This window comes from Hyperolius riggenbachi, chromosome 2 (genome assembly GCF_040937935.1).
Source record: "Hyperolius riggenbachi isolate aHypRig1 chromosome 2, aHypRig1.pri, whole genome shotgun sequence".
Taxonomy (NCBI): Eukaryota; Metazoa; Chordata; class Amphibia; order Anura; family Hyperoliidae; genus Hyperolius; species Hyperolius riggenbachi.
In genome coordinates this window covers 283,868,982-283,896,780 of record NC_090647.1, presented here as the reverse complement: position 1 = coordinate 283,896,780, position 27,799 = coordinate 283,868,982, and the positions used below count along the sequence as shown (strand labels likewise).

At 43.2% G+C, this 27,799-nt stretch overlaps 1 protein-coding gene across 2 annotated transcripts; it reads left to right on the top strand.

Moving 5' to 3' along the window:
• On the top strand, window positions 1–27,125 carry ZBTB8B (zinc finger and BTB domain containing 8B). 2 transcript variants are annotated; one of them, XM_068265390.1, is made up of 4 exons: window positions 1–20; window positions 20,076–21,001; window positions 23,555–23,733; window positions 24,031–27,125. In XM_068265390.1, exons 2-4 carry the CDS (start codon window positions 20,101–20,103, stop codon window positions 24,340–24,342), a joined length of 1,392 nt encoding a protein of 463 aa, XP_068121491.1. In that variant the 5' UTR covers window positions 1–20; window positions 20,076–20,100; the 3' UTR covers window positions 24,343–27,125. The 2 variants fall into 2 exon arrangements, with proteins under 2 accessions (XP_068121491.1, XP_068121492.1); XM_068265391.1 differs by lacking the exon at window positions 1–20 and adding an exon at window positions 129–180.
• Window positions 27,126–27,799: the final 674 nt, after the last annotated feature.

Genomic DNA, 27,799 nt, shown 5'->3' with positions numbered 1-27,799 from the left:
GTGCAAGGGCTGGCTAAAAGGTGAGACGAATGGGCTTTCATTTTTCTATACGTTTCAAAAATACGAATTGTAATTATTGCCCTAGATGGATACGGCCAAAGCTCGTTGTGCAGACTGCATTTGTATTACAGGCTTGAATGAATGAATAATGGAGAAACAGGACCGCCTACGCCTATTTTGGTAAACCATAAAGCCTACCTTGTCTACCATACTGCCTGCATAGTGCAGATCATTTTTTGTGTGAAGGGATGGTATTGTGCGTCTTTACAGGCAGGATGCATGGAAACATAATGTAAACACAACTGCAGGAACTGAGATTTGTGCAGTAACGTAACCTATTCTACTATAAAATACATGGCTGCCAATGTGTAGACAGCACAGAGGACCCTTTGGACATGCTTGATGGCCATAATCTCGTGAAACTACCTACCCACAGCCATCTTGCGTAAGATCTGTCACACAAAGTGCTCTGGAGCTGGTTACAATAGCAGTCTATGTATCTACAAGTTGCTGCTGGTGTCACATAGTTAAAGCAGCATTGATTAGTTGCATTTGATGATTTGTAGCTGCTTCAGATCACTCCAGGTGACAGTGGTGGCAACTGACATTCCATTGAATGCCAACCCTTGCTGAACTCCTTTTCTGGCATTTTTTTGTAGAGTCTGCTGCAGTTATTAAAAAAAAATGGGTGCTAGTCTAGTTTATGGGATCCAGTAGGAAACCTCATAGGGAAATTCTGCTAACCTAATTAGGTGGACACTCTCTAACTGCTACATTGTAGTAAACTACGCCAACATTATTCAGCCAATCATAATGCTTTGTGCTGTAGAGGGTGCTGTGATTGGAGAACTATTCTCTAGGAGGTTTCCTGCTGGGTCTAGACTAGCTCCAAAAATAGTGTTTGTCTTCACAAGTTGTAATTTGATCTATCATCTGTGTCAGCTGACTGCCACAGCAGAGAAGCTAATTGGTAAACAAAGGATGTTAACAATGTGTCTGCTTCCATGAAAGCAGGAAGTAGACACATTGCAGATTCATTGCAGGATTTGTATCAGATGTAACAAAAATGTTTTTCTTTAAAGGTTATGTCATGTTGTTGCGTATCTTTTAGAGCAGAGAGGAAGTTCTGAGTTCAGGTCCACTTTAACAAAACAAGAAATCTTAACTGTACTCTAATGTGTTTTTTACCCGGAGCTTCTTCCAGCCCCCCGTAGTCCATCAGGTCCCTCGGCATCCTCTGAGTCCCCTCCGTTATCCTGCTGACAGTTCTGTAAGATCTGTGACTGAAACCCCAGTCACGCCTACTGTGCATGTGCAGTTTATTCCATGCACCCACCCTGATCATGCTTCAGTTGCCTGGAGTTTTCTGTGCATGCATGACTCATTCTTTTGAGAACTGCGTATGCACAGAACACTCCCAGTGACAGGAGTGTGATCAAGAAGGGTGTACAGACAGGACCGCACATGCGCTGTGGGCGAGTTCCAGTTGCAGATCTTACACAGCTGGGACCTGAAAGACTGCGGGCAGCTGTAAGAAGCCCCAAGTAAATAAAAGTCAACAGTTTTGAGTACAGTTCAGGTATGCTTTAACTACTTGAGGACCACAGTGGTAAACCCCCCTAAAGACCAGGCACATTTTTACTAAAATGGCCACTGCAGCTTTAAGGCCAAGCTGCAGGACCGCACAACATAGCACACAAGTGATTTCCCCCACCAACAGACCTTTCTGTTGGTGGGGTCTGATCGGCCCCAAGTTGTTTATTTTTTTAAAATAAATATTTATCTATTTTTGTATTATTTTTTTACTATTTATTTATATATTTTTTTCAAATCCCTCCCTCCCCCAAGCCGGCCAATCACGGCGATCGGCTGTCCTAAGCTTCTGCCTATGAGAGCCGATCGCTCTCCTGTCCCCAGAACAGCGCTGCTGCTGATCGCAGCACTGTACATGTAAATAGACTGCGGTTTCGCCGTCTAACAGTCTACCGAGCGGCAATGGCGGCTCAGAGACTGAAGGCGAGGCGGAGCCCCGCCCCCCGAACAGGAGATACGCACGCAGCCTGTGTGCGATCTCCTGCAAACTGCAGCCCCAGGACTTAACACCCATCGGCGCTAGGCAGTCGGCAGGTAGTTAAATGAAATGTGAAATTTAGTTTGATGTCAATTTTATTTAGGGCTTGTTTCCACTACACGCGGTGCGGTGCGATCACTGCACCGCATCGCCGCAAAACTGCATTCGCTGTTAGTGAATGGAACTGATGCAAATTTCCGGTTGCGATGTGGCTACATTTATGGATAGCATGCTGCAGTTTTCCGCAGTTCGCATCTGGGTCTCATAGGGTTTGTATTGAGTTGTGGCGCGACCAGAAGTGCCTGCGGATGTGTGCAGTGATCGCACTGCATGGTGGCAATGATATTCTAGACAGTTTCCATATTTACTGTGGCTATTTTGAAGCCAGTCGTGATGTAATATCCGACCTTAGTCTCCTCTGCCGTATTTGCCGGCCCTTCACTATAGAAAGTGCATTGTTTCAGCCTGAGAAATTTTGGCTAATCAGAGAGGAACAGAGGTGTGGGATGGAAAAACAGGAGGGAAAGAGGCTTCAGCCAATCAGGCTGCATTAGTTACCGTATTTTCCGCCGTATAAGACGCACTTTTTCTCCCCAAAAAATGGGGAGAAAAAGTCCCTGCGTCTTATACGGCAAAGGCAGGGAATCCCCAACTTGCGAACGCCCGCCGCTATAAACCGCCGCCCCGCCGCCATTGGGGATTCCCTGCCTGTGTGGGCAATCACTGTGCCTGGCTCCCCCGCGTGCCTTAGCGTTTCCCCTCTATTTACCTCCTGCCCCCCTCCATGTGTGCATCTCCCCGTTCCCCCCCCCCCCCCCCCGTGTCTCCGATGTAAATATTTCCCCCCTCCGGGTCTGCAGCTGCAGCGGCTTACCTAATACATGCCGCCGCGAAGTCTGCAGACAGCCGGCTACTCCATATGTTTCCTCTACTGCGCGGCCTGTACTGATTGCGTCATCAGTAGCCGCGCAGTAGAGGAAACATATGGAGTAGCCGGCTGTCTGCAGACTTCGCGGCGGCATGTATTAGGTAAGCCGCTGCAGCTGCAGACCCGGAGGGGGGAAATATTTACATCGGAGACACGGGGGGGGGGAAAGGGGAGATGCGCACATGGAGGGGGGCAGGAGGTAAATAGAGGGGAAACGCTAAGGCACGCGGGGGAGCCAGGCACAGTGATTGCCCACACAGGGTGGAAGGATTTACAGCGGGCATATCTGAGACGCGGGGGGTGGGTTGAGATGCGCACATGGAGGGAGGAAAATAGAGGGGAAAAGCTGAGGCATGCGGGAAGGCAGTCAAAGAATGACACGTGGGGGAGCCAGGACACAGGAGGACACATGGAGCCAGCCAGGACACATGGAGCCAGCCAGGACACATGGAGCCAGCCAGGACACATGGAGCCAGCCAGGACACATGGAGCCAGCCAGGACACATGGAGCCAGCCAGGACACATGGAGCCAGCCAGGACACATGGAGCCAGCCAGGACACATGGAGCCAGCCAGGACACATGGAGACAGGACACAGGAGGACACATGGAGACAGGACACAGGAGGACACATGGAGCCAGCCAGGACACAGGAGGACACATGGAGCCAGCCAGGACACAGGAGGACACATGGAGCCAGCCAGGACACAGGAGGACACATGGAGCCAGCCAGGACACAGGAGGACACATGTGGAAGACAGGACACATGGGGAGAAGGGGCACACAGGACACATGGGGGAGAGGACACATGTGGGAGATGGCACACAGAAGGACAGATGGGGCACACAGGTGGAGAGATAAGGTACACGGGAGGACACAACATGTACAAAGACGCTCCTGGAATATAGACGCACCAGATTTAATATATATATTTTTTTCCCAGGTTTTTGCCCTCTAAACTTGGGTGCGTCTTATATTCCGGAGCGTCTTATACGGCGCGAAATACGGTAGGTCTAAGGGGAAGTAGAGAAGCAAAAAAAGGCAACCCAGCATGCCCTGCAACTTCTCTTTTGTGTACCAAATTTTCTGTGTACCAAATAAGAGTCATATAAACTGGGGAATGATAATTTATCAAAAAGAAAAGTAATAGTGATTTTAACTTTTGGATTGCCTGATTAGCATCCTTATTACTTGTTTACCAGATAAAAATAAAGAATTGATTTTATGCCCGACAGTTACTCTTTAAAGAGAATCTGTATTGTTAAAATCGCACAAAAGTAAACATACCAGTGCGTTAGGGGACATCTCACATTACCCTCTGTCACAATTTCGCCGCTCCCCGCCGCATTAAAAGTGGTTAAAAACAGTTTTAAAAAGTTTGTTTATAAACAAACAAAATGGCCACCAAAACAGGAAGTAGGTTGATGTACAGTATGTCCACACATAGAAAATACATCCATACACAAGCAGGCTGTATACAGCTTTCCTTTTGAATCTCAAGAGATCATTTGTGTGTTTCTTTCCCCCTGCATCTCTCATGCACTGAAGTTTCAGGCTGCTCTTTTCTTCCTGCAAACAGCTTTGCCCTTGTCTGTAATTTCTCAGTATGTGAAAGCCCAGCCAGCTCAGAGGACGATTTATCCAGCTTGTAAAAGATAAGAGAGAAGAGAGAAGCTGCTCTAATCTAAATAATACACAGGCAGTGTGCACAGAGGGGCCTGGAAGGGGGAGTTCATAGCAGAACCACAACACTGAAGAACTTGGCAGCCTTCCAGACACAGGCTGACAAGTCTGACAAGGGAAAGATACATTGATTTATTACAGAGACTGTGATAGCAGAAAGTGCTGCAGTAAGCCAGAACACGTTAGAATAGCTTTTGGAACTTGCAGAATGATAAAAAACAGGATGCAATTTTTGTTATGGAGTCTCTTTAAGTGATTAACACTGATTATTTTGTTACAATGCCACCCATCAAAGAGTGGGATAGATAAGACATCAACTCAATAGTTAGTTATAGAGATATAGTCAATGAGACGCAAATAATTCTGGCATATATGCAAACGTAACTGAAATGATTCTACTCTACTTTAGGAGACTCAGTAGGAAACCTGATAGGGAAATTCCGCTAACGTGAATGTGTGGATGGCTCTCTCTTGAAAAGTTAGGTTTCAGATAGGTTGTAGTAAACTACACCCATGTTTTTGGCCACAATGCTTTGTGTTGTAGAGGGTTCTGTGACTGGAACACTTTTCCCATGAGGTTTCCTGCTGGGTACTCTAAACTAAACTAGCACCATGCAAATTCTATGCAGCTTGTCATTTGATTGGCCCAATTCCAGGGTGGGTACAAGTGTAGTTGAAGTGAGCAATTACTATTTATTATTATTAGCAATCAAGACAAAAGGGAAATTCCACTAACATGATTGGGTGGACAGAGCCCTATCAAACTGCTAGGTTGTAGTAATAATACGCCCACACTATTTAGCCAATTAGAATGCTTCAATTTGTAGACATTACCAGTGTTGCCAACTCATCCCTTTAATTACTGACACTTCTAAGTTATACAGGTTCTGGGGCTATTTGCACATGATCAGTGCCTTAACTGCATCTACCTAGCCACAAAACCTGTATAATTCATATGTGTCAGTAATTAAAGGGATGAGTTGGCAACACTGGACATTACTACAATTGGAGAACTGTGGACTTTCTCGCTGGTTCACATCAAAATCAGAAAAAATTGGCAAATGTAATGCTAGGTACACCTGATACAATTTTCTGTTAGATTTACCTGCCAGATCGATTTTTTTTTTTTTTTCAACATGTCCAATCTTAATTTCAATCAATTTTCTGATCAATTTTCAATCGATTTCCGTTCACTTTTATGGAAATCAGCCAGAAAATCAGCCAGAAAATCGAACTAAATTAAGATCGGAATGTTGCAAAAAATCGATCTGGCAAGTAAATCTAACAGAAAATTGTATTGTGTCTACATTCAAGTGGCAGTTTAGGGTTCAGAGTAATGAAGGCACTTTAATGCACTGCAATTGTAAGTCTATGCAACATTCGGTTTCAATATTTTTTTTTTTATTGGAATTTTCAAACAAACAATAGTCAAATAATGACATTAACAGTGAAGTTGATACAACATAAATACAAATTATCATTGTATAACATCAACATCATATACAATCTGTTATATATGAGTATATTTAACATATATCAAACATTTCCCTTTATTTATATACTTCAAATATTATAAATGCCTAAATGCCAGGGGAAAACTCACTTAATCATTCAGCTATAATTATATAAACGTATTGAGTAAATATGGCCATGAATGTAGCACATAAACTACCTTGGATTGTCTAAAAGGGAAACCTATTGTAGGCTTGCCTATAACTAATGTGAGCTAGGCTTGTATTGCTCAAGAAAATGATCCTTAACCACTTGCCGACCGCGCACTCATAACGCGCGTCGGCAAAGTGGCAGCTGCAGGCTAATTAATCAGGAAACAGCCGCTCGCGCGAGCAGCTGCTTCCTGTCAATTCACGGCGGGGGGGCTCCGTAAATAGCCTGCGGGCCGCCGATCGCGGCTCACAGGCTAAATGTAAACACAAGCGGAAATAATCCGCTTTGTTTACATTTGTACAACGCTGCTAACAGTAGCAGCGTTGTACCAGATCAGCGATCCCCGGCCAATCAGCGGCCGGGGATCGCTGTCACATGACAGGCAGGAGCCTGTTAGAGGCTGCACAGGACAGATCCGTTCCTGTGCAGCCTCTGATCTCCGGGGAAGAGAGGGAGAGGGGGAATCCTGCGGTGGAGGGGCTTTGAGGTGCCCCCCCCCCGCCAGCCACACGCAGGCAGGAGCGATCAGACCCCCCCAGCACATCATCCCCCTAGTGGGGAAAAAAGGGGGGCGATCTGGTCGCTCTGCCTGGTGTTTGATCTGTGCTGGGGGCTGGAGAGCCCACCCAGCACAGATCTACTAAATCAGCGCTGGTCCTTAAGGGGGGGGGGGGGGGTAAAGGCTGGGTCATCAAGTGGTTAAAGTCCTATTGCGTATCTTTATTCGCATAAATGCGTAATGTCCATATTCTCATCTCTGCATATACGCAAAATTTATTTTCATGTATGCCTTAAACTAGATACAAATTTGACTTGCGCATGGTGGTTTCCAAGTACACGTACAAGTCTATGCAACATTCAGAGTGCATCCGTTGCGATCTAACGCAATCCAATCCAATGGACGCCGGTATCCCAATGTATAGCATGGAGTGAGTTACTGCATAACACTTGCATTAATAGTGGCAGTGAAGCATCATTTTGACAGTTTGTTGTCTGATCCAATTATCCTACTGTTTTGACTCCTGGACTGTTTCCACGTGTATGTCATTCCATTGCCTCAAACTTAACATGAACACACTAATAACCACAACTCCTGATGCCTGCTGTCTGAGGATAACATTTGATTCTCCTACAAAACTCTGTACATTTTCATTCCATACGTTTCCCCACTCACTTTCAGATACTACTCCACCCACAATCCTTTTTCACATGTAACTATTCTCCATTTTGGTCACTTCTTAAGGCTGGTGCACACCAAAATCGCAATAGCAATTGCTAGCGATTTGCGATTGTGATTTTTGATTGAATGAGCTCATTCATTCATGTTGAATCGCTCATAAAAATGCTACATGCAACGCATTTGGAATTTTGAAAAAAATCATAACCCTGCTGTGGGAAGAACTTCATAGGGTAAGGGCCCTTTTCCACTAGCCTGCGTTTTACGATCTGATTCTGATTGCTAATGGATCGCAGAATGCAGGGCAAAATAAAATGAATGGAAACAGCAGTGGCTATTTCCATTAGTGCAATCCAATTGCGTCACGATTTTGGCCCGAGCACAATCGGCATCCTGCTGCGTTTTGAAAATGGTTTGAAACGTGATTGTGTTTCATAGTGGAAAAGAGCCCTTACTGTAGCCAAGTGATTTTCAAAGCGCTGGTGATTTGATAAGTGCTCAGAAGCGCTCTCGGTGTGCACCAGCCCTGACTCTTGGTGTGCAACAGCTCCAGGACTTCTCACAAGTTTCATCCCTTTTTTTTTAATTTTTTAATTTTTTTTTATTTCTTTTCTACATTTTGTCAACTATGCTCCTTACCCTTGAAACCTTCAAACCCAACCTTTTAAATGCACCTCTTTAGACCAGCATATAATCTTTCTGAGGGGCTGATTAATGAAGCTGTACTGCTATAGTAGCATGAGCTCCATCACCAGCACCGCACTCTAAACTCAAGGTTGCACGCTACACTCGCACTTGCAGTGTAGCGTGCCTTCTTTAATTCTTCCTTCTTACATAGCAACGCGTGTTCCTTTAAATGCTGGCCGCTGCTTTGAAGTATTATGACCGCAACACTTCACGAGAGTGGCCGCTACTAACTTAATTTGCTTAGTAATTATGTTAATTAACATAGCGGCTGTTCTGGTGAATATCGCGGTCGCAATACCAATACTTCAAAGCAGCGGATTGCATCTAAAGGAATGTGCGTTGCTATGTAAGCAATGCACGTAACTAAGGAATGCACGCTACGCTCCAAGAACCAGCGTAGCGTGCAGCCTTGAATTTAGAGTGTGGTGCTGGTCATGGAGGTCGTGCTGCTATAGTAGCGCAGCTTCATGAATCAGCCCCTTAATTCCCATTCAGAAACGTATTCACATCAGCCCCAGATGTCTAGACTCCCTGATTCATTAGCTAGCCCCTTCATTAATCGTACATAGCTAGCATATCCAACTAACTGCCCTATATACTGTAAGCTTGCAAAGGCCAAGTCCTCCCTTTAGGCTACGTTAACAGTGAGGAGTGGCGTTGCATTCCCTGTGACAGGAACGTGACGCAACGGAGGAGAAAAGTTGCATTGCACGTTATGCATACAGTGTGGCGCATACAGTCATAAACTGTGCTTCACTGCTACTGTTAAAGCATATTCATGCGGTAATGCACTGCATTCATTTCATCATGCCCAATCCATCGCACTTCTAAAGCGCCATTGTAAATGTACCATTACAATATAATTACATTGCATCTTAATGATGGTTGGGGGGGGGGGTTAAGATTAAATACTTACCTGTTTTGGCGTGATCCCTCCAGGCTAGTGATTGCTCCCTTCAACCCCCCCCCCCCCCCCCCCTTCCTTCCCCGCAGAGAATTGACCTTTCAAAATCAGCCACTGCCTAATTAGTGGGTGCAGGCCACAGCAATGCAGGCAGAGGTTTCTGAAGAGCCCCGGCAGTCTTCAGAAACATGGTCGCGACTGCACTACCAAGGAGAGGGGTGGAGCATCACCTTTGACCCAAAGACATCAGATCAGGAAAATATTCAACCTCGCTCCCCCCCCCCCCCCTCGATCCGTCGTCATTAAAACAGAGCCTGTCATTATCGAGTGCTGTTAAAACAGCGCAGGAGATTTGGGCGCAGCTGGCAGCACCATAGACCGTAATAGGAATTACGGCTATAACAGTGCACAGTGAGAGTAACTTCGACGCCGTCAGAAGCGATAGCTGGAAGCCGAATTACATCATTCCCTACCATCCACGTTGATCTGGAGGGGGAATGGTAATGAACGCCGCCGGGACTTGTGCAGGAGCAGGGTAAGCCATATATCGGCTTTATCCTGCACACCAAGTCTCCCAGCGGCTGATTTATAGGTGCGCATCATTTTTACCTTGGCAATTAGACGGCGTACATTTAGAAAAGGGTTCTCCCTAAGGATGTGTTGGGGTATGACATAAGGGAACAATATATATTTTGGCACCTAATTGCAAACAGATTGATCCATTGTTTTTCGGCCATTCACCCATAAGCAATTTCACCAAAAGTGCAAAGCTATCATAAATTTTGAACAAAGAACGTGTTCTCAGTAGATTTTCCAGCCAAGAAATGTATTTGAATTCTAATAAGAGGATCTTTCTTGAACCACATGGTTTGTCAAAGTGGCCATTATCACATGTTTCAGCCAACTGAAGAGTCTTTCTGTGGATGCCTTAACCTCTTAAGGACTGCAGTGCTAACCCCCACCCCCACCCCCTAGTGACCAGGCCATTTTTAGTAAAATAGTAAAATAGGCCACTGCAGCTTTAAGACCAAGCTGCAGAGCCGCACAACCCGGCACACAAGCAATACCCCCCCCCCCTTTTTCTCCCCACCAACAGAGCTCTCTGTTGGTGGGGTCTGATCGCCCCCTCATTGTTTATTTTTATTTGTACAAATATTTTTCTTACTGGTTTTTATAAAAAAAAGTGTTTCTTTAAATATATTCCCTCCCCACAGCCAGCCAATTATGGTGATCGGCTGTCATAGGCTTCTGCCTATGAGAGCCGATCGCTCTCCAGTGTCCCAGGGGGACAGCCGTGTTACATGGCTGTCCCCAGTACAGCGCTGCTGCCGATCGCAGCGCTGTACATGGAAATAGACGGCGATCACGCCGTCTAACAGTCTCCTGAGCGGCAATAGCCACTCGGAGACTGAAGGCGGGGCGGAGCTCCGCCCCCCCAAGCAGGAGATGCGCGCGAAGCCCGCGCGCGATCTCATGCATTAGTTGGCCCCAGGACTTTACACCAATCGATGTTAGGCGGTCCTGGGGCTGCCATCACGCCCATAGGCGTGACGCGGTCGGCAGGAGGTTAAAGGACAACTGTAACAAGAGGGATATGGAGGCTGCAATATTTATTTCCTTTTAATCAATACCAGTTGCCTGGCTATCCTGCTGTTCCTTTGCCTCTAATACTTTTATCCATAGAACCATAACTAGCATATACAGATAAAGAATTTCTCACAAGATTAACTGCAATTTCTGGTGTTATTCAAACACTACTGCTTCAGGGCAGCCAGGCAACTGGTATTGTTAAAAGGAAATACATATGCCAGCCTCCATATCCTTCTTACTTCAGTTGTCCTTTAAAGTCAAACTCCACTTCCACTGAATTTTCCTACAGACATATTAAAAAGTATCTTTGCGTTTTAGTTTGCAGCCAGCTATGCATTTCCGAATTGGATTTTATGATTGAATTTGAAGAAAGAATCGTTCAGTAAATGTGAACAATTGATAATGACCTTCCGATTATTTCAGGGCTGTGGAGTTGGTACAGAAATCATCCGACTCCTCAGTTTATGAAACCACCGACTCTAACTCTGACTCCAGATACCCAAAATTGCTCCATCACCGACTCCACAGCCCTGGATTATTTCCAATTGTTGGTGAAAAATTGTACCGTTAATGGGCACCTTAAGACTGACTGTAAAAAAAAGAAATAGAAATATTGACGTCTTATTTGAGTTTCTAGGCATACAATAATCATCCTCAGTCGTCAAATAAATGATATAATACTTTATTAAGGACTTATCCCAATGTACTTAAAATCAATTAAAACCATCTAATACACAGGGGATCATTGCGAATCACATACAAAATACATAATACAAAATCCATAATACACATGTCAAGGTTGTAGCTGCATAGAGCTGGTGTTCAAAAACCATTTGGCCAGACTATATATTATACCTTCTATTGAATCTTAAATAAACGTTCACTAGCCGCAATAGTAATGGTCTTTAGGTCTTACCCAGAACTGCAAACGCTGATCCGCTATCCCCCCATGTCCCCTTCACGCGTTCCGTGACCCAGTCACTTCTCCAGAAGCTCCAGACCTTCTGGAGAAGTGACTGGGTCACGGAACGCGTGAAGGGGACATGGGGGGATAGCGGATCAGCGTTTGCAGTTCTGGGTAAGACCTAAAGGCCATTACTATTGCGGCTAGTGAACGTTTATTTAAGATTCAATAGAAGGTATAATATATAGTCTGGCCAAATGGTTTTTGAACACCAGCTCTATGCAGCTACAACCTTGACATGTGTATTATGGATTTTGTATTATGTATTTTGTATGTGATTCGCAATGATCCCCTGTGTATTAGATGGTTTTAATTGATTTTAAGTACATTGGGATAAGTCCTTAATAAAGTATTATATCATTTATTTGACGACTGAGGATGATTATTGTATGCCTAGATGGACTCTTTTCTTGTACAAATGAGGTTTAACAGGTCCATGGCAATTGCCCTTTATGTGGGCGCGTTGCTCTCTATTTGTTGTGTTAGTCTTATTTGAGTTTATGAAGACAGATGGAAGGGAGCACCGAATGCCAAAAATGAAAAAACAGAGTGCGATAGTCCTAACCCCAGTGCCTCCTGGGGAGCACCAACCAATGTACACGATAAGGACTGGCACCGCTAAATGTATTTTAAGCTCTTTATTGCATCAGACAGGCAGTAGTGGTAGACCGCTGTTTCGGGATAAACCCTTTCTCAAACTGCATCAGCCATTAAAAACAAGTGACTCCATACACCTTTAAATACGCCCATAGTAATGGACGGAGACCTGAAGCAGACCTGATAGGAGACAGATATGCAAATGATTGACACTCACCCTTACTCCAAAAAGTGCGCCCAAGCGTAATGTACACAAACCGCTGATAACCCAGCCGAGAAAGCGGGATCGCGGTAAGTAAATATTTACCTCACACTTTGGAGGGTCCCGGGACTTCAACAGAAGGGCGGGAAAAGCCTCGTTAGGATTCAGAGGCTTCCCCCTCCCGAGGTATCCCCCAGCGGGTTTTTTTAGTTACAGATTTTGCGCTTTGCAATACAAGCAATCATTTTTGTGAAATTTTGACTTGATATACAAGCAAAAGAAAGTATACATGCGTCACGTCATCACAACTGAGGAGATAGTTCTTCTCCCACACTGCAGGATTGTACTTAATTGTACTTAATCTGAGTGTAGAGACTGTTGCAAAGTCACATTTCCATGAAATCCTCAAAAGTAATTGTCATTGGATAAGTTCCTTGTTAAAGCCACACACACACACAAAGAAAGCTTGGGGCGAGCCAACATATGGCAATGTTTATGTTAGTTATAGTGAAAGTCTTGTTTACATTTTTATTTTATAGTATTTCAGTGTTCTTTCCAGGCTTTTTTAGCCAGGTGCTTCACCTGGCTGTTTTTGGTGAGCACCTGACTGTCATCTGCTCGCCTCCTTATCCTCCTCATATCCTGAAAGCAGAGTTGCACCGACTTTACATTTTTCCCCCTCGCTCCCCATCCGGCTACTTTTACATGCCACCCGGCTGGAAAAAATAAACTCTGGGGAGAAAACTGCTATTTTACCAGGGTTGCTCGGGTAGTACTTTTTAAAACCCGCCCGGATCCGGGTACCCAGATATCCGGATCCGATTCGGTGATCCGGGTACCCAGCAATCCGGATCCGATTCGGGTATCCGGATCTGACCTTGCGGATATCCGAGTGAATTCGGATATTCGACCAAATTACTCGCGGGTACCCGACCTATTCGGGTATCCGGATAGAAAAAAAAGTGCCCTTTAAATAGCTTTAAAAAGGGTTTTAGGGTAAATGATGCATGTAGCATCATGTTTTTTTTTAAAGGGAAACACTACTTTATTGTTTTGTGGACATAAAATGAAAAAAAAAAAAGCTGTCAATTAACATCAGAACTAGGTTCCAGAAAGCGGTCGTGCAGCCCATATTGTGTCCAAAGTCCAATCACACAACTGGGACATGACAGTTTTCGGCCCGGACACCTCCAAAAAATGACACCGCAATTGTGTTTTGAGTTGAATATAGGTGGTGGTATCAGCAGCAGTGGCCTGTGGCACTGTGGTGGGGGGTGCCAGCGCCAGCTTGCTTCAGCCTCGTGAACTCCTCATGCTCAACAACATGTTTTTTGGCCAGATGGGTGATGAAGCTGGAGGTGCCATACTTGTAGGGGTCACAACCTCTGCTCATCTGTAGTTTGCACACATTGCATATGGCAAACTTGCTTTCCAATGAGGGCAGAGTGAAAAGCCGCCAGATTGGGGAGGTGCACACTCCCCTGCGGCCTGAATGGGATGCTGCAGCTTTTCTCCCTGTGACGGTTGGGGGTTGAGTGATGCGGCTGGTGGTAGCGGCAGAAGGATGTGGTGGATCCCGCATTCCACGGCCACTGTCTGCAATGCTGATCCTCCGTGCCAAACCCACCGACGCATCCTCCTCCTCAGAGTCAGAGCTGACATCCCCATCCTGTGGATGGTAGTCACGGTCCTTCATCCCATCAACATCATACCCCCCTCCTCAAAACCGAGAGCATCCTCCTCCTTGCGGCTAACAGCCCTGAATTTAATCGTGGCGCCTGGAGCGAAAAGCTCGCTGACTGAGGGTAGGCTGCCCGCTGGGGTCGACACTGACACAGCAGACCTTCTGTGGGTGGTCGTAATGTTGCTCCCTGTCCTCTTGCCCTTGCTGCCCCTCCCCCAGCTGCCGGTGCCAGCAGACATAGTACAACTTATACGTGATGATGTCACCAGATGATGTGGGGTACTTTTACTTTAATGAAATCGGGGTTGGACTTTAAATCAAATCAGCACGGAGTGACAGATCGCAGAGTAGAGGACAGGCAGTGCACACTATCTGCCTAACTGTCACACTGACAATGCTCAGCACAGCAGCACTGCAGTAATCTGTAGTAAGCTAACACAGTACTACTCTCTCTAACAACTAACTGCAGTACTAACTAACTATATAATACAATACAATACAATAACACAGTAATCCTATTCCCTAACCTATACTGTCCTGCTGGCCTGCACAGCACACACACAGACAGAACCTAACTGAGTGAATAAAATTAAACAATTACACTAGCTAGCTAAAAAAACAATAGAACAATAGTGTAGTGAAGGTGTTTAGCACTCAAAGCTTTAGGTTTAACACTGTATACAGGCAGCACTTGCTAAGCCAACAGCACTGGAGCAAGTCTGTCAGTGACCAGCCAGCCAGCCACACAAGCAAGGACGATCTGTCTCATCATGCCAGCCCTCCTTATTACACAGGGGGGCTGGCCAGGGTTCCCTTCTGTGATTGGGTGCCAGGGCTTAAGCTGGGAGGCCTCTGATTGGCTCAATGAGGTCAGGTGGGGCTGGCCAGAGTTCCCCTCTGTGATTGGTTGCTAGGGCTTCTGCTGGGAGCCCTCTGATTGGCTCAATGACATCATCTCCCTTGTTACAGTACCCGGATCCGGATATCCGCGGGTATCCGGATTATGCGGCCAGATACCCGCATAGAGCTATCCGGATCCGACCCCAGGTATCCGGAATCCGGATCCGACCGGACAGCAGAAAGATGGTCGGATACCCGGGTTTACCTGGGTACCCGGATCCGGATGAGCATCCCTGTATTTTACTATAACTGTTTTTGAATTGTGGAACAAATCAACTGGGGTTAATTCTCTTATGGGGAAATTCGCTTTGATATAAGAGTGCTTTCGCAAACCAAAGTTCCACTGTACTTCTTTCAGAGAGATGGATCTCTTCCAGAGTAGTTACTGTGTTTGATGCTTCTCTGATGATGATTTAGTGCAGAAACTCTTCATTGAGAACTGATGCTTTCATTCTCCAAAATAGGTCTCATGTTATGTATTTTATGAAGAAACGTTCTTATGATATGTTCAGAACCTCTGTACAAAGATAGCCCCTCTCCTCTGAATATACTCATATGTTTACACATAAACAGCAGATTTATCTTGTCCATTTCAGCATCCACAAACAAACTATGGAAATACAAACAGAAAGGTATGGTAGACTGTTGTAAGCCATACTGTCACTGTATGTGTGAGCTGGCAGTGAGGGGTATGGTAGATTTTGTGTGGCCACTATGCTATGTTTTACAGTTGTTGCTTTCATGAAACAGACATTTCATTGAAATATATGTAAAATCTTCCAGGTTTTGTGAGAAGCATATAGAACTTGGAAACACTACAAAGAACTGACTGGACCTTGTTGTCAGCCGCTGTTCTGTGTTGTTGAAATCCTATTGTAATTCTCTTAAAGAGTAACTGTTAGCCCAAAAAATCAAATTTAAATCTCTATTGCAATGTGTTAAATAGTTTGTAAGGGAGCCAAAAAGGCAATGCTGAAGTTAAAAAGCAATCTAATTTTTTTACTGTGTGGCTATCATTCAGCCTTTTCTCCAAGCTCCTAAGGAGGACGCAAAGCCGCATAACAGATACAGCGGACAGACATCGGCACCTGGTCCTGGGGGGGGAGAGGGGGTCGGGCAGACATCGGCACCTGGTCCTGGGGGGGAGAGGGGGGTCGGGCAGACATGGGCATGCTCTGCAGTATCTGTTATGCGTTTTTTATTTTTTCTTATATGGTTTGGCTTTTGTAGCACTAAGGCCCGGTTCACACTGGCTCTAAAAAAAAAATGGTCTGGTCAAGGATAGGTTCGGAAGCGACCAGAACCAATGTTAACCTATGGATCCGATTGCATTGGTCCTTTTGAATGGATCCATTCCACGCGCTCTGCTAAACGGAGTGCAAGTTTTGTGCTGCAGCGTTTTTGTTTTTTTTTGGTTTTTTTCCAGACCAAGGAGCGGAAATGGACGCTGAAGCACTGCATTGGGGGCAATGAGATATGGATCCTAAAAACACACTGGCTAGTAAACATGACCGTTCTAGCCAGCTTCGGTGATGGGGGATATGGGAAAATGGAACTGAACCAACTGAACGGAAGCGGATTCGTTTGAATGGAAATGGATCCGTTTGAATGGAAATTGGAGCCGTTTTCATGGATCCATTTACCTGAAAGTGCCTGTGTGAACTGGCCTTTATACAGTGTAGGGCGTGCTTAAAAAGGGAACCTAATTGTGAGAAAAAGAGTAGGTTAACTTACCTGGTGTTTCTTCCAGCCTCCTGCACTGTATCCTTGCCGTCATTCCGTAATCCTCCAGTCACCTGCAGTGCCCCCTTTCAGCTGCATTACGCGGCCTCCTGATCGTGCTCCCGTGGATGGAAGCATTCTGCACCTTCAACTGACCAAGTCTGCCAGCTTTCAGAGGGCCGCTGCGGATGCTTGGTGGATTGCGGAATAATGGCAAGGTCACAGAAGGACTCCTGGAGGCTGGAAGAAGCCCCAGGTAAACTGCTCTTTTTTAACTTTAGTTACCCTTTAAGTCTCCTTATCTACTATTGTACGTTACACATTTTCTTAAGGTAGGCATACACCTATTTGGCCAGAAGTTTTTAAATCAGGATGATACCATTTACTGGCTAACTAAAAAGAATAAGAATAAGCAAGCTTTCGGCTTTGCAGCCTTCGTCTGGTTTAAATCCTGTTTGCTTGCAGGCTGATGGTATAGACAGCTTTATACATGCAACATCAAAAGGGGATACATAGATTTTTTTCAAGCATAAATACATGTCATTGAGATGCCTTAAAGGATACCCGAACTGACATGTGACATGATGAGATAGACATGTGTATGAGCGATTTGAGTCCGACAGGAGAAAAGCGCTATATAAATGTTCGTATTATTATTATTATTATGTACAGTGCTTAGCACACAAATAACTATGCTGTGTTCCTTTTTTTTTCTTTCTCTGCCTGAAAGAGCTAAATATCAGGTATGTAAATGGCTGACTCAGTCCTGACTCAGAAAGGAAGTGACTACAGTGTGACCCTCACTGATGAGAAATTCCCCTTTTTACCCCTTTTTTTGCTCTCAGAAGCCATTTTCTGCCAGGAAAGTGTTTTATAGTTGGAATTTCTTATCAGTAAGGGTCACACTGTAGTCACTTCTTGTCTGAGTCAGGACTGAGTCAGCCACTTACATACCTGATATTTAACTCTTTCAGACAGAGAAAAAAAAAAGGAACACAGCATAGGTATTTGTGTGCTAGGCACTGTACATACACATGTCTATCTCATCATGTCACATGTCAGTTCGGGTATCCTTTAAGTGAAACAGAACATCTAAATGGGGTGGGAGGTTGTTAGCTGAGATAAGAATCCTTGTTTACACCATGCTCACAGACCTGGGAGTTGGACTGTCACAGAGGCATTGTAAATTCTGAGTTCACAAGTTTTGCTATATAGGCTGACAAAGAGTTTTGGCATTAAATATCATCAGCCTCATACCAATATAACAAGTTTTTGACCTTATTCAAACCTTTGTCCACCGCTTTTAACCAATTTATAAATGTTGTTTCTGCCATTAATCGATCATTTGACGTTTTGAAGCCACCCTTCAGGGCAGCGACACGAAGATCATACATGCTTTGTCCGTTTTGGCTAGATGATAATAAGAGTTCAGGTACACTTTCAGGTGTATACGCATGCACAATTTGGACACAACTTGTGTTGCCTGCCAGGATCAAACTTGATCTTCAGGTGTCATTGTGACACCCCCTATGCTGTACAGATGTGTCCCTAGGCAACCATACGCAGCACGTGCTTTCTTTAGGGGTAGGAAGAGGAGGGATGACGTGCAGAATGAAATGGTGCAGCATTTGCACGACAGGGAGGGAGGAGAGCCATAAACTCAGCCACTGCGTGCTATTCAATGATCTGGCGTGCTGGATCGTCAAGCAACCTTGGGGGACTCCTGTATTAATGTTAGATTCTTGTCTGAGGCAGCCCCGACTGTCCACCTCAACTAAGACAAAAGACTTAACTAGAAATCACTGCAAAGTTTTGATAAATCTTACAGATTGCATTGAGCAGTGCGAACCACACAGAACAGGAATGTCAATTGACTTAGATCAAATTTTGGTTACATATTTACATCAGTTGGTTAAAAAAAAAGTAATCCATCCACTAAGTTGAACCAAAAAATATAGTATAACGCAAGATTGCACCCTCACATATCCCAGTTGATCTAAAGTAAGGCAAAAACCCTTATAAGGCTTGGACCGATTAGCTCTAAAAGGGGAAAAAATTCCTTCCCAACTCCAGATGGCAATAGGATAAAATCCCTGGAGCAGCACAGACGGGAATTATGGTACCTAGTAAAAAGATTAAAACCAGAGGCTATATGTGGTGCATTAACTAATCTTCTCTAAGGTGTAAGCTCATTGTGGTGTATTGAACTTTAAGCATAATACTGTGTTCTGGGCCTACGAAACATATTCTACACACATTGGGTATTTTTTCAACTAAAATGATTACACTCCCTCGAAGGGGAGGCCATGGGGATTGCTGTATTGTACTTTTATTGTATGGGTTTGAAAAACAATAAAATGTTTTAAACAAAATTATTACCAGGGATACCAGTTTACAAATTAACATAATTTTTTTTCCCCTATAATTGCAGGGTCTAATAAAAAACTATAAAAATAACAATAAACAACAATAAAAATAACAGGTTACTGCATTCCAACATGTCCACATTGAAAGCAGTAGTTTATTATTTCCAGGACTGGAGTTACCCTTAAAATACATACCTGTGAACTGTTAGTTCTAAGTAATCTCAATATTCTGCAGTGCTCCACTTTGGTATTCAGCTGTGGAAACCCCACACTGTTGCACTGGTATCAAGAGTGAAAATTCCAGTTTACTTAAATCTCTGCCGCTATCAGTGAATGAGTTGCAGCTGCAGAAAGACACAAGATATTCATATGACAGCGGCATTTAATGTTGGTGTACTTAAACTTATTTTGTCTTACATAATGAGGGGAATCCTGAGTTTGAAACCAACACTGCCTCTGATATTATAAGTCACTGGCCCAGAATACTTCTGACTCAAAAGCAACAAAAGCCACAACAACGTCAGCCAGGCAACCGGCATTGTTGATAAGGGAATGAACGTGGCAGCCTACGTATTCCTCTTACGTCAGGTTCCCTTTAATGCTGTGAATACACAATGAGTTTTTTTGGCAGATTTACTTTTCGAACGTTTTTCCGATCATTTTTCTGATCTATTTTCATTCACTTCTATGAGAAAATCAGAAAAATGATCGAAATCAGATAGGACCTATAGTTGGATCTATCGAGCCATCTATCTGCCCCCAAAAAACCTCACTATGTATTTCCAGCATTAGAACATCTAGCTGCCATGCTCTATGTAACCTGATCAGCTTGTAATTATAAGTACAATAGGATTGTGAAGGACAAACATTTTCTCATCAAGTCTAAGTCCTTAAAAATTGCAATTCATTAATAGTTATTTTTTCTCCTCTCTTACAGCATTTGAAATCTTTGTGTCTGAGACATGGAGATGCCTTCATATTACACCAAACTCCTTGGGGAGCTTAATGAGCAGCGTAAGAGAGATTTCTTCTGTGACTGCAGCATTATTGTGGAAGGTCGAATATTTAAAGCCCACAGAAATGTTTTGTTTGCCAACAGTGGCTATTTTCGGGCTATGCTTGTCCACTACATCCAAGACAGTGGAAGGCATAGCACAGCTTCTCTGGACATTGTAACATCTGAGGCTTTCTCTACCATCCTGGACTTCCTATACTCAGGAAAGTTGAACTTGAGTGGGGACAATGTGATTGAAGTTATGAGTGCAGCAAGCTACCTCCAAATGACTGATGTTGTTAACTTTTGTAAGGCATTCATACGATCCTCTCTAGATATTTGTAGAAAAATAGAAAAAGAGAGCTCCTTTGGTCAAGCAGATAGTGGTAGTGATGGTATAAGGGGTGCCAGAAGGTCAGTCGGAAACTTTGCAGAAAAAACAGGTCAGGGTAACTGCCAAAAGGAGGCACCTTGTGGAGACTGCAGTAGCTGTAACTCTGTAGAACTGATGGTAAAGGATTCCGCAAGTGCTGGCTCTTCAGAGGAAAAAAGTCCTAGCAAAGCTGTGGAACCCAAAGAAGAGTTTGACTCTGATGTTGTGGAAGTCACAGAAGGCCAACCATATCCAATACCTCCAGATATGGAGCAGGGTGAGGAAAGCCCTCAAGGTAGTTCCAATATGGATCTGGCATGTAATAATTATCACATGAAACAATTTTTAGAGGCTCTCCTCCGAAATAGTTCTGCACAGAGGAAGGAAGACCAAGGACACCATTTTTCACGTGACTATGAATCCAGACAAGAGGAGGCAGGTGTTCCAATGAGCTCTATGATGGACATCCAAGGTGACTGGTATGGAGAGGATACAGGTAATTCAACTATCTCAGTGATCAGAGCACTTAATTGGGTACTTCATAATAGCTCATCAACTATAGATTTGGCATGATCAGCTAATTTGACTGGGGGGGGGGGGGGGGGGGGGCATTAGAAAGGGCAGTTTGGTGATGGGCATTGGAGCTGGGTAGGTTAGTGTTAGCACAATCCTGAATTTTATATCAGTCACAGTGTGTGGTACTGGAGCTGACCAGGGTCTAGCCTCCTAATCAAGTATTTTAAATGTAATTTAATAAGATAATCAAGGATCTTGTACACAGGGGAAAACAGACAATATATTACATGACAATGCATAGAAAAAAATATCCTGCTTAACCATAACTCACCACAAAATATTCTGAAGCACACCACATCCTGATATATTCTCTGTTAAGATGTTTACTAACAAACAGCAACAGCTGACATGTTTCAGGCCTACCACTGGCCCTTTATACTCAGCCTATTTGAGGATGTGGTGCGTTTCAGAATATTTTGTATTGTGCTCATGCCGGGCAAGCTTTATAAAGGAGTTTTGTCACCCCGTATGACCTGTTTAACGCTTTTCCTGTGAGCCAAAAGACAAAATCTTTGCTAGCTTGGGAAAAGGACCTTAACACCTCTTTGACATACCCGCAGTGGGCTCACTGCGCGGAATCCTCATTCAAAGGTAGTTTTAATGCCACTGAACTTTAAACTTGACTTAAATGATTTCATCATGCTTTTCTAGTTCTGAGAGTGAGTAAAATTATTCCAGGCAAATCTCCCTTATGTTTCCCTGGATGCCATGTAGTAAGTACAATGGAACATACCTGGTGGTCGTGCCCAGTTGCTTCTAGATTTTGGCATCTGATAACCAAGCTAATATCTTTTGAATTACAAATTGAAAATAATTTGACCTAGTACTGACCTTTGCCAGACCACACTGCTAACAGTTTCCCACTTTGAGTTTGTTTTGTTTACCACCACTCTTTGGGCCTGATTCACAAAGCGGTGATAACTCAGTTATCACGCCTAAAAGACTTTAGGCGTGATAACCTTTGCACTAGCAAAGTTATCACCGCTTTGTGCTCTAACTTGCGCGAAGCTACCGCGCGTACGCGCGCAAAGTCCCATAGGGCTTAATGGGAGCTTTGCGCGAAGCGCCGGGTGCTGCAAGCGCGCGCAAAACTCGCGCGAGTTTCTTCTTATCATGCCTAAACTGAGTTTAGGCGTGATAAAGGGGTTTTCACTCGTGTACAAACACTCTGTACCGCTTTGTGAATCAGGCCCTTTGCCTTCTGTCCCTTAACCAGTTCTCTATCCGCATACACACATTGGCCTCAATTCACTAAGCTTATCTCCTGTCTTTAATAACGTTTCTAGAGTTGTCACCATGGTGTTGAGGCATGTCATATTCAGGAAACCTTTTACCTCAGGCAAACCTAAAGTTAACTCTTCAATCCTTAAAATAACTCCACAGTTAAAGACAGGCTGTTTATTAACTGTGTGTGAAAATAACTACAGAGGAGATAAATTAACTACAGATGAGGTAACTTAAGGAATGAAGAGATAAGACAACTCTCTTACTGTGTGGAGGTAAGTTTTATCTTGCCTTATTATCTCCAGCATGATCTTAGTGAATTGAGGCCATTGGCCTCAATTTACTTAGATTGTGCTGGAGATAATAAGGCAAGAGATAACTTGCCACCACACAGTGAGAGAGTTATCTTATCTCTTCATTCCTTAAGTTACCTCCTCTGTAGTTAGTTTACCTCCTCTGTTTATTAACTGCATGTGAAAATAACTACAGCCTGTCTTTAATTCTGGAGTTATTTTAAGGATTGAGGAGTTAACTTAAAGACAGAAGAGTTAACTTTAGGTTTGCCTGAGGTAAAATGTTTCCTGAATAGAACATGCCTCATCACCATGGTGATCACTCTAGGAACGTTATTAAAGACAGGAGATAAGCTTAGTGAATTGAGGCCATTTTCTCCTATTCCCTGTATACTCAGCATTTGCATCAGGGACCAGTGTCAAAACCATTTGCAGAGCCTAAGTATACTACATCTATTACTTTCCCAAAGTCTGAATTTTCATTCACCACTTCACAAATACTGAGCATGTTTGAGAGACAGGACCTGGCATTAGTAAATCCATTATGGTTAGTGATTGTTCCAGGTGACAGGTTTCTGAAGGAGTACTCTACAGACATTCGGTTCAGCTAAAGACAGCAACCAGTTTTCCCTCGAGTGGCATATGGTATGGTTAATAACACTGTAAGGAGCAGCACATGCCAGTGCCTGGTTCTACCCAACCAGAGTTAAACCCGTCATATGCAGGCATCCTTTTGAATATCTAAATTGACAATTCTGAGTTTAACTTATGATGTGTATTTCTGGTCAGTATAGAGATATGGGCCCTTATTCAATCCATTTTCTCTTTTCTGCATATTTATTTCTTATTATTAATAGCCAATAAGATTATTACAGTAAGGGGGGAAAAAGTGTTGTTCATTGTAAAAACTTGTGTAGTTCGTCAGCAGGCAGACATTCTCTCATATTTTATTTCAGGAGATGTTTTAGTTGTTCCAATCAAGCTGCACAAGTGCCCATTTTGCCCATACACTGCAAAGCAAAAGGGCATTCTGAAACGCCACATTCGTTCACATACAGGAGAACGTCCCTATCCGTGTGAAATCTGTGGTAAGCGGTTCACTCGGCAGGAACATCTGCGGAGTCACTCACTCACAGTAAGTACACATAGCACAGTAAGTCAATTAAAAAAGTGCTCATTTCATTGCGATGACAGAAATGTCTGTACAGAGGTGCTTGGTTATTGCTACTTTTTTTTTTTTTTTTTTTTTATTAATGTAGTAGTTTAGTTTATTAGTTAATGTATAGACACTGAATTATCCTAAACCATAAGAGTGACTGAAATTTGCATCAATCCTGTAAAAAAAAAAAAAAAAAAAAAAAAAAAAAAAAAAAAAAAATTAAAAAAATGCAAATGAGCAATTTACATACCTGTACATCTATCCCACTTGCAGGTTCATCGATCCAATCGTCCCATTATATGTAAAGGTTGCCGCCGTACCTTTACCAGCAGCGTCTCTCCTGGTTTAAGGCGTTTTGGCTTGTGTGACAGCTGCACTTGTGTCACCACAACAAATGAAGATTCCCACCAAGCAAGTCACACTGAAGGTGCCTCTGAGAACATGGACAAGGAGGAGGGAGAGGGAGATGGGGATGGGGATGGAGATGGAGATTGGCCTATTTACATTGAGTCTGGTGATGAGAATGAAGTAGCTGAGGAAGATATTGAAGATAAAGAACAAATACACAGGGAGGTATTGATGTGACCCTCTGGGAGCCCATGCAGTGACCTCTCTATGCAAGCCATCTAGGTAGCAATGTACTAGAAGGCTTTGGCCATCCTTTTTTCTGCCACTACTCAGACCATGTTATTGGTCCACAGGTTCATTTGTCTCTTTGGCTATGCACTGTGCTGCTAGCTCTGTTGCAGCAAAGCCCTTTGTATTTTAGACTTCTTCTGACATTGATTTTAGTGCTGTGCACTATATTTCTACATTAACTATTTGTCAACATACATGCAACATACAAGAATGGTTGCCAGACTGGCCAGGGTGCAAAAAAGTGGACCAGCCTCTGCTTATTTACCACTTTCTTTTGTTTATGCTGTAATAGGTCTACAGTCATAGGCCTTGTTGAAATGTCTCATCTGCTCTCGTCAGGGAGAGAATACACACTTTCTATTATCATTTGTAGACATTAGACTTGTATATTTACTCCGTTAAGAATGTACAGATAAATATGAAAATTGCCTTTTTACATTTAACACAGGTTTGAGGAAAAAAACACTTGTGTATTTAAAGGGATATTTTTACAATTAGCATGGCAGTTTCTTCAGACATGTTTTATGATTATGAGTGTGCATCAAAAATGCTTCAAGTCTGGAGATTTGTGGACTAGGATCCAATCGGTGTCCTAACAGAAACCTGTGCAATGTGATTTTATACAGTAACTCCTGCAGCAGGCCATGGTGTTTTGTGGCTTTGGGTGAGCCAAGTTTTCTGATCTGTGTGTCCTTAGAATTAGTGTGGTGGTGCTTTGTAGAAAACTAGATCTCATTTTGGAAATAGAGGTATGTACGGAAGAAGCTCATCATTTCTTAAAAGGGCACTGTCACTTTTCTCAATTTTTAATGTTACTTTCCGTAATCAAAGTAATGTTTGATACATATTCAAATCATACGTTTTTTTCCTACGTTTTGTTGGATTAAATGTTTTAGAAGTTATTTTATTTGTAATTCCCTGTTTTATATTGCATTTTTTTGGAGGAGATCCTCATTGTCCACTAGGTCAAATCGCACAAAAGGCCTTGCTGAGCAAGTGTGTAAATGAGCGGTCAGATTGTAGACTAACCTACTTAGTGTATCACAAATGTTTAGTATCCATATCATTTAAAGTGTTATTCCACTTTAAAAAATATGTTTTGCATATTGAATTACCGTATATTTGTGCATTTATAACCAGTTCTATTTGGCTGCCTAGCCCAAGTGGTACCAAGCATTTTTACTGTAAATTTCAGGTTCCAGAGGTGAGACTTGACCTGGGCAAATGTAGGCTTGTATAAAGAATGGCCATATACACTACCCCACACCACTTGTCTCAGCAGTGGTTCATGACCTTTTTTTAAGCAATGGCAGTCTTTTTTTTTTTTTTTTTATCCGTGAACATTTTATTTCCAAAGGTTTGAAGTGAAATTACCCTATAACTACTTTTTTGGGGATACATTTAACATTAAAGAGTATCAGGCATTAATATGACTGTGCCCTTATGTTGTGGCCTCACTTAGGGCTTGTTCACACTGCATGCGGTTTTGTTGTTTTTTTTTAAGCGCGGGCGATTTTTCAAAATCGACCTGAAAGCGCTTACACAATGATTCTCTATGAGATAGTTCATATCTAAGTGGTTCGTTTCCGATCCGTTTAGATAAGCGGTGCTTGAGCCATTTTTGAGGTGATTCTGCCTCAATAGAAGGTATAGGAAAAAAAACGCAAAACTCTCACAAAACCGCTTTGTGGAGCGATTGCGTTCACGTTTTTAAGAATAAATACATTGTATTTATTCTTTTCCGGATCAAAGAGTTGTCAGGGAGTCAATTACCAAAACGATCGGGAAAAATGCGTCGGAAACCGCTAACCACAAAAAAGAATCGCCCACCCAAGTACCGGGAATTGGAAGGAAAAAACGCCTCAAATTAAGCCCACCGCGGACAGACATGCAAGCCGAACGCAATGTGAACAGGTCCTTAAAGCAAACCTGAAGTGAGAGGAATATGAAAGTTGACATTTATTTCCTTTTAAACAACAATGCAATTTGCTTGGCTGTCCTGTTGAGTCTCTGCCTCTAATACCTTTAGCTATAGACGCTGAACAAGCATGCAGATCAGGTATTCTCTCTGAAGCGGACTGGATTAGCTGCATGCTTATTTCAGGTGTGTGATTCGGACACTACTGAAGCCAGAGAGATCAGCAGGACTGTCAAGTGACATGGATTATTAAAATGAAATAAATATGGATGCGATCATGTGCTTCTCACTTTATGCAATGTTTTGTCAGGAATACAGAGTGAATGTAGATGGGTACCCAAACTGCCATATACCATGAAACTTTCAACCTGTATATTCAATAAATCCGTAAAAACAGATTTTTTTTTTCAGAACAAATATATGAAAACATGAAATTGTAAATAATTTATTTCAGTGATACTGTTGCGGTCTTCCCCCAACCCTCATCTGTCATAAAACAGTAGTGTTTATGTAAGAGGGCATCCACTCTTGAGTCAAAGCTTTTATGGGTTAATTTATAAAAACAGAAAAAAAAGTGTAGTTGTCCATGCCAGCCAATCAGATTGCTATAACTGTTTTTTATTTGTGTACATAATTAGCACCAAGATTGTACATGGTTACTGTGGTAGTACTGGCGCATTTGTTTTTTTCTTCACAAAGCAGCTTCTACGATATTATTTTAAATGGTTAAAGGGTAGTTACACTAGAATCAGTGACCTTCAGAGAAAAAAAAGAGAATACCGGTATAAATTATCTCTATTTTGAGAGTGATTTCAGCTTCTCTGCCACTTGGTTCCTTAAGGTGCGTACACAAGCACTACTTCCACCAACGACGGGTCCGTCAGACCCTCCCGCTGGGCGGACGTTCAGCTGATAGTAGCACGTGTGATAATGCTGTTTCTGAACGATCTGCTGAGTGGATCGTTCAGAAACAGCCTTATCAGTCTGCCAACAGCGCGTACACACGTGCTACTATCGGCTGAACGTCCGCCCAGTGGGAGGGTCTGACGGACCCGTCGTTGGCGGAAGTAGTGCGTGTGTACGCACCTTTACCAGTCAGCTGCAAAACCTGTTTGGAGCAATTACACAATCTCTACATCTGCCCTATAAGAGGTACTGGCTGTGTAAAGTCACTACCAATATTCAAGCAATCACAAAAAGTCTTGGGCCAAGATTATTAAGTAAATTAACTCCCAGGGTGCTTTCACAACTTAAGGACCTATTCATGCTTTGTTATGCAATGTAATTTGATGTGCACTTTTGCAATTTGGTACAGTATGTGGAAGTCTGGTGCAATTATCCTGTTGCCTAATACCTAATTAGGGAATTGGATTTTAGGGCTAATGTTGGGAATAAACAGGTCGATTCTGCGCCCAATCGTTTTGACTGCTCGATTTTCTTATCTTCCGCTCATTTTTCTTATCTTTTTTCCAATGCAATGATAAA